The sequence below is a fragment of the Saccostrea echinata genome, unplaced genomic scaffold, assembly GCF_033153115.1.
Source record: "Saccostrea echinata isolate AGI-Se365-2 ecotype Australia unplaced genomic scaffold, CSIRO_AGI_Sech_v1 ptg000047l, whole genome shotgun sequence".
NCBI classification, from domain to species: domain Eukaryota; kingdom Metazoa; phylum Mollusca; class Bivalvia; order Ostreida; family Ostreidae; genus Saccostrea; species Saccostrea echinata.
Window position 1 is genome coordinate 5780789 of NW_026889796.1, and position 8208 is coordinate 5788996.

Sequence of the window (8208 nt, forward strand, 5' to 3'; positions counted from 1 at the left end):
TGTTTGTCGAAAAAAGTTTAAAAGTTTGAATCTCCCTCCACTCTTTCCACATCCACGAAATAAGATTTTCAAGTCTGGACACCCCCTCCCCTTTTTTCCTTGTCAAAGATTGTTCAGGAAGGTTTTTCAATATATTTTTTCTGGTTAGCTGCCTCCCTTTTTTCAAGAAAAATAAGTTACTGTCTGTAATAGCTGAGAAAAATGTTACATTCTACCGTTTATTCTGTGGCAAAAATGTAACCAAAGATAACAAGCCAAACTTGTATATTACTATCGCTCAAACATTTCATTAAATTGCGTTAATATGGCGCTCCTTACTGTTGTTTTGGATTCACCCGGAGGCTATGAGGTGACACATATCCGTTGTAACAAGGTATGCTATTAAACCGTTCATTATACATGGAAATATTTTAATGACTAATTGTCATTTGTCTTTCAGAAAACTACCAAAAAAATTATCGTATTAATGCACGTATGCTCAGCTGATCAACCTTAATTTGTGCACTGTTTACTGGTTTACTTTCGTTTTGAGATTCAAACAATATTTCTTTATTAAAACACTTTCAGTCGTTTAGAGATTCCCAAAAGGAACCTTAAGAGTAAAAAGTCACTACCTCTGATCAGGCATCATCAGCTTTCTCGGGGCAACGCGCGGCTGAGATATAAGGTATGGCGGCAACTTTGTGTAACAATTTGTGGGACCACAGTAAAATTTACACCTCTTTATAAATAGAGCTTGGACCTATAGGGTCGGGATTGGTTTTAGTCTTTACAAAAAGCTTGTTGATTTCGTTACGGTCGATGACTTAAGGCTACATACATGTAATAATTCATTTTCATTTTGATACAGTATGTAGAGATAGGAGGAACCTTTCCAAAGGCATTTAACATGAAGCATGATTATATTGTCAACACATTTTGAGTTTGTTAACAAATAAGTAATGTTACTTAATTTGATTTTTATTTATAACTCATTGAAAATAATGGAAATGTCTATATTCTTATTTTTTCTCGATGTCTTATTTTACAACACATCTGGGTTGATATTGTAAAACATGTCATTAATGTATACTAATTATTAGAATTAAATCCAATGGAGTGTTAATACTGATATGTTATTATATTGTTTAAAAACTTTAGCCTAGATCTGAAATGTATTAACTCGGTACATGTATGTATTTCTAAATATATTAAGCTCAGATAACACAGACGGGAACTAGTAGTACAGACTGAATAAAAGCAATATGTAATACACTAAATTGATTAGATTCTAAGGAATATATATGTACAATAGAAATCCATCGCAGCTCATCGCAGGCAAGAATATCTGTGTCGAGTAACACATAGTGAATAATTCTTGTCCTCGGAGAAAGTGTTCTATACTGAGGTATACATGTTGTTTCGCTTTACTGTGTTTTAGTTACAGTCTAATTTACGATTAGCTTTCTCTTTAAATAGTGTCTTTCATATCTAGAATGAACATGCATAAAAGATAGATAATTGAATGAAAATACACAAGACCTTTAAAAAATTTTAATAGTCTTTGAAAATACAAGAATCTATAAGAGTGTGGCACCAGGTGGATTCGAACCGCTACTCTAAAAAAGTATCTCCGGCTTATATACTCAGCTGTTTTACCAATTTAGCTATTCTGGCTCTGAAAATAGAATGTACAAATGCAAACTAGGTTTGTAAAAACATGTTTCCTTATTTTGTAGGTTTTTTGTGAATTTCGACCCAGGGAAGGGATTCCCCTAAAAGATTCCCATCTTAAAGTATCCCTTACATCACAACCTACCAAAAGATCAAAATTTATTTAGGGGCAGGCCTGCCCTGAAGGACTTCTAGGCCAAAATTCATGCAAAAAGCTGTGCTTTAAGAAACAATATGCTGTTTTGGTCAACTTTAGAGGTTAATTTTAAAGTTTTAAATAATAAATTTTAGGTTCAAGCTACAAATTTGAAAAAATTAGACATATATACGGTAGTTAACAACTATTGAACATTGATTTTTAAAAGTGACTTTTTCCGGGAAATTGTTCTCTCCTATATATAAATCAATTCTTTTCAAATAGTAAATACAAATGTTTGGGATTTCTGTTTCGTTTGGAACGGCTAAATCATAATTCATCCATACAGAAAATAAGACATTAATAAAACATAAAACGGTTTCAGTGTCATAATAAATGACTGTTTGCAACAAATATTGTTACTTTTTATACCATACATTATGAATATCTTGAGGTATTTTTTTGTATATGATTTGCAGAATATTACTGCTCTTGAGTACAGTAATTGTTCAGAAATGTACCTGCTTAGAAAAGGGAGATGATAGCTGACACTTGATGGAAATGAATGAAACAGTTTCTTGTAATATTTATGTTACAGATACTTATTTCATAGAATTCTTGTGATTCCGAAGAATGGCAGACAAAGGTAAGTTTTGAAATGGTAACAAGAAAAGTTTTATCAAATGATTTCAAGGTATCACACTGGTAGTTTTACTAGTATAATTCTATAATAAAAAATCTTTTATCGAATAAATATCTTGCAATTTTAATTGATTTTATTCCTGTTTAGATGCTTTTTCCCCTTCCAATCAAAACTGCATTTAGTAATATTTAGATGTGTTTATTCCAATAAAATGAGGAAGGGCTGAGAAAAAGGGAGAAATGGGGAATGTCAGAGATTAGCGAGATGAGAGGAGAGGAAAGGAGGAGAAAAATGGGAATACGAGAAACGAGGAGATGAGAGGTCAACATATAAGTTGTGGAAGCAAGGAGGAAGGCTAATGTCTGTCCTTTTCTGCATAAAGGAGACATTATCTAAGTCCCAAGGCATTGGATAGCAATAGCTTAGACATAAAAAGATATTTTACTTGATCATACATGTAGATTTAATTGAAGTTCGTTACATGTTGTTGTATGTCTTTATCTGTACTGCAGATGTTCCTCTACATGATGCTATCAAACCCCTACAATGGCTGTTAGGCAAATGGAAAGGCGATGGAAAAGGTATATATCCCACCATCGAGGATTTTGACTACCTTGAAGATTTAGAATTTTACCATGTTGGCCAACCCATGCTCCAATTTAGGTATGTTTCTTTAAAATAATATTAGGAACGTTTTGATTTCTTTTCTCTTTACCTTTGTTTCCGTTTTGGAAAGTAGCAATTAGTTACTTTCTGTGTTCTTGAAGCTTTTCCTCTGTAAACAAGGCGACAAATAAACCACTTCACAGAGAAGCAGGATTTCTTAGAATCAAACCTGGAACAAATAAAATTGCCTTCATATCTTCACACAACAATGGTAAGTACATGTATTTATTCTCAAGATTAAATGTTTCGATCTGTTCAAAATATTAATACATAGAGATTTATTTTAAAGTAACATTGCATCATATCGGAAGGTCCTTTTCAACCATTTACATGTATATAAGCACAATACTCTATATTTCTTTCACGAAATGTTTTTATCTTAGCTGATGAAAAAAAAGGTAATTCTCGCAGTAACATTTATTTGTTCATAAAAAAAATTCAATGGTCCCTTTGCAGACTAAGATTCCTATGATTTTTTTTCAAATACTTTAATTCACTCTTTAGAAGTTTCCGGTATCATTTCCTTTGACGGAAACAGAGAATGAAATAGTTAGATTTTAAATGAAAAGATTTCTACATTTATTCAAGAATTCTTCCAACTTTTCTCGTGACCTATTTTTCTATTCAGGTGTCAGTGAAATGGCAGAGGGGACAGTGGACAGTCAGTGTGTTAATGTTGAATCACACACTCTAGGCAGAATGAGTTTTGGGAAAGACCCCAAAACAAAAAAGGTATAGAGAGAGAGAGAGAGAGAGAGAGAGAGAGAAAGCACTAGAAAACCAACAACACTGTATATCCTAAATTCTAATTAAATAGGTACAAGGTCAAGGATTGAATGAATATATATATATACACCCTGTATAATTATATATATCCGTTCAATTATGAAAATCGCACTTCACCAGAGTACGTCCGACAAACCGGACGTATTTCATTGCGATCCGGATATCTTCTTTACAAACTTTCAAATTAAACATGTAACATTCATGGCCGTAGGAACCGGGGGGTGGGGGGGCATGGGGGGAGCCGTGCCCCCCCCCCCAATAATTTTGCCGATATATAGATTACTGTAGTAAACATACTATATGCTTGTGCCCACTCAATAAAAATGTCTGATGACCTTTTTTTCTGCTTGTCAAGGAATTTAAAGTAGTTGACGACCTTTTTTTTTTTTTTTTTTTTTTTGCTTGTTGGGAAATTTTTGGTAGTGCCCCCTCAACTGTCATCTGAAAAATGTTTGACTGTGCCCCCCCCCCTTCCTGCGGGCCTGACATTGTAAATATACAGTGTTTGGTAGTTTAGGTGTAGTGCTAGTTGATTTTTGATTCTCAGTTTCCTTTGTTTTTATGACTTCCTAACTTTTTTCTTTGTCCTGAGGAAGGGACGGGGATTCCCAAAAATTTGTTAATTTTTAATTTTTCGTGTCGTTAGTCATTTTTAGTACTTCTGATTAGACATCATGAATGCATCAGCTATTATGACTAATTTCAAATTCGCAAAGTGAATTCCATTACAGCGTGATAAACAAAGTACAGCCCTCTGATCACTAAGACGGATCTTTTAATTTTTTTTATTAATAATATTTATCATGACAATTTTCTAAAACAAGATGAAATAAAAATGTAGTGCATGTATATTTAGTATACATACATGCATAACAAATCGATGTTGAAGACAATAATACATTTTTAGAGTTATCTTTCTTAGCAGACCTTAGTGAAAATTAAGTTATCGCTTTACTTTTTAGTAAGTAGAAGTGAAAAATATTCATTCATTGAAGATGGTTTTCCAGTATCTAAATAAAAGAAAAAATGTGTTTTTAAGTAATTGTCTTTTGCTTTATAAAAATGATGAATCAACTGTTTGGCAAGAAAGTTTATTGCTCACTGACTCTTGATATGTATATATTCGACAGCTTTTTAATGAAATGAGGATTCAATTACTGGTGGGTTTTATTTGATATTTATATGTCCTGACATTTTGCTACTTCGGAAAATGAATAAAATATTACTCCATATTTACTTCGGAAAAAACAAACATTGATTAAAAAGGCTGCAATTTTTTTCCATGTTTTCTTAATTTTAATTAATTTTATGCCATGAACAAGAATTCAGATCTAGCCTAGATAGATATCGTTTATCTAACAAATATACATGTACATGTATATTGACAAGTGGTTTGTAATGCTTGTTACATCTAATCTGTACCCACTATCTTAAGCTCTGAGAGCAGAGAAATGGTTAAAATATTATGCCTAACACATCGTCAAAGTACTGTCTTTTTCCTCCAATCCTTACATCTTATATTTTGCTTAGAAAGACTGGAATAAATATGTTAGTTACACAAGTATCATAAAGTAGTGTATTATAGGAACATTTTAAGACAGCACTCCTGAGAGACATTTAGAGATTTATTCTTTGTAATTTCCTTGGGTCAGTATTACATACAAAATTATAAAAATTTGGTAGGGGGGGGGGGGGGGTTGTTAGTTAAAAAGATTTACTTTTTTTTATTTTCTTGGGTCCAAGTATTATATACACACTTACACAATTTGGTTTTTTCAGTTAAAGAGGACGATGAATCTTGATGGAGACACGCTACACCAGATTTTATACATGGAAACAGATGTTACTCCTCTTACAGAACATCTTCGAGCAACATACAAGAAAGTTTAAATTTCGTAAAACTCCTTGTTTGAATTTGAACGGTTTTAACATTCTAAACTTAAAAAAATATTCAGTTTATTACTGTGCATGTTTACTCATTGAAATCATAAAATATGTACAATAGTGTATCCTTGAATAATTTCAATAAAGAAAAGTGGAGATGGTGTGAGGATTCAGAATAAGAATGAAATGTGGAGATAGCGAACAGTAATAAAGTTCAGTAACATTACAAATTTGGAACAGAGCATACAGGGACCCCTGGGAACATCAGGCGCAATGCAGGAGTAAGCATACCCTGTCAACCGGGCACAACCACCTTTTGTCTTGATCGGGAAAACGGAATTATCCGTAGACAAATGACCTAATCATTTGTATTAGAAACGTCATTCGACAAAAAAAAACAGGTTGTATTTGACAATATTATTATATTGTCAATAGAAATTGCGAAATGTTGACTTTCTCTACTCCTCACTGAAATATTGACAGCAGTGAAGGAGAAACTTCAGGAGTACTGTAAAACAATATATTAACAGTGGGACGGACAACTTCGGAATGGACATTTTTCCGAACTTGCGCACCCTTTTCCTTTAAAGCTATTATCTTAGAATTTTTTTTAAATGGTGGGGTTTTTATATTTAAATTGATTTATGAAATAAAAAATCCAACATTTTTAGCTAGTTTTTGAGATATTAAGTGGCAAAGATAAAAATCCCATGGGGAAACATGTACTTAAAATTACCCCATAAAAAACCCCACAAAAACCCCATGGGGTTAAAAATTTTCCCCATGGGGAAAATTTACCCATACAATTCAGTGTGGGGTTTTTTAACCCATGTGTTGCTTATATTGTAATGTGGGGTTTTTCCCCCCACATTTCTTCATCAAGGGGTTAAAAAACCCATATATCAATATTTATTTTCTCTAAGATAATTCCTAAAGACTTCTTTTTAAATGCATCATTTTCTTCTTTGTCTTTCTATAATAGTTAGTAGTTATTACAAATATATATATTCATTTATTTGTGTATATATTCCTTAATTTCATGGAAACGTGTTTTAGAAAGTTTCATATGAAACAGTCAAGAAAATAGTTAACTCTTTTTAATCATTTCTAGCTGTTGGCAAATTTTCATCCCCACTCCCCTTACATCCACCACTCATAAGTTTGGATCATGGTCATCCATTTCTAGTAAGCTAAATGTTTTATATCTTAACCCATACAGTTATATACCCTGAAATAAAATATAAAAATCCTTTGATCCACCACATATATTTAAAATTTTTAATGTCCACTCCCCTTGGATCCACCATTCATAAGTTTGGATCTTGTTCACACATGACTTTGAAGTCAATTAGACATAATTATTAAAGAATAAGAAATTATCCCAAGATCCACCTACCAATATTTTGGATCCCAATCACTCATTAAAAATATTCATATTGATTTAAAGTCTTGATATTTGAGGTTACATTTAAAATAAATAATCAATAAATATCTTCAAAATCTTGAATCCCATTCCCTTTGGATCCACCATCAATTTCTGGATCTTGATCATCTATTAAACTTGCCTCGGGTAAGACAGAAACCTAATATAAATTACACCCCTTCCCTAATATTCACCTCATAAAATACTGATCAGAGTCAATCATGCAACTGTACAATAAACAAAGTGTTTTACAGTTTAATTTAAAATGCTTACAACCTAATGTACTATATTAATATCAACAAATTGTAAATACATGTGTCAAAAATAAACCAAATATTTTTTGTCATGTTCCATTCAGGTATATACAGGCCTAAATAAAGTTATATAGGTCCCCATTCAACTTGCCAGGATTTATAGCATGCCAATAACTTACATCAGTTACATGTAAACAAAAGTTGCTTGTCTGTAATGACAGCAGAATGGACAGGTCAACTGGTGATGTTAGTGGAGTAATTCACACATGCTAAATCAAATAGATTGATTTAAAACTTGCATGAATTAATCCTTGTTACAATAGACTTCTACGATAGGGATAGCCGACAGGTGATGTTTCTCTTCTGTTCATAAAGCGCTCTTCTGACTTGGACCAAGTGTTGACTAAAACATGAACAACACAGAGAAATCTTATATCGGAAGCCAAAGTATTTTTTTTTTTGGTACCTTTTTTTTTAATTTAGAATAATGACAATTATTTGGTATGTTTTTTACTTATAATATGATACTTGTGAAATCGTTCTCTGTGATTTGTTATTTTTCCTTTTTTTTTTTTTTTTTTTTTTTGCCTGATCAGCTAAATAAAACGCAATGAAAGCTACATGCTGAAATGTTATATAAGTGGAAAACCTGGGCGGTCTTGCATGGCTATATAATTATCTGATTATTGAGTAGCTGCGTGGGCTATTACGATGATGTTTTGGGTGACTTTGCTTATAACACAGTTTTATCGTAGCTCTGATT

At 32.4% G+C, this 8208-nt stretch overlaps 1 protein-coding gene across 2 annotated transcripts; it reads left to right on the forward strand.

Annotated features, from left to right (window-relative positions):
- The first annotated feature begins 337 nt into the window (after nt 1-337).
- Nucleotides 338-5929, forward strand: LOC133202436 (peroxynitrite isomerase THAP4-like). Of its 2 annotated transcripts, XM_061338254.1 has the most exons (8): nt 338-373; nt 576-667; nt 1719-1911; nt 2388-2435; nt 2945-3095; nt 3200-3309; nt 3727-3830; nt 5664-5929. In XM_061338254.1, exons 4-8 carry the CDS (start codon nt 2423-2425, stop codon nt 5772-5774), a joined length of 489 nt encoding a protein of 162 aa, XP_061194238.1. In that variant the 5' UTR covers nt 338-373; nt 576-667; nt 1719-1911; nt 2388-2422; the 3' UTR covers nt 5775-5929. The 2 variants fall into 2 exon arrangements, with proteins under 2 accessions (XP_061194238.1, XP_061194237.1); XM_061338253.1 differs by lacking the exon at nt 1719-1911.
- Nucleotides 5930-8208: the final 2279 nt, after the last annotated feature.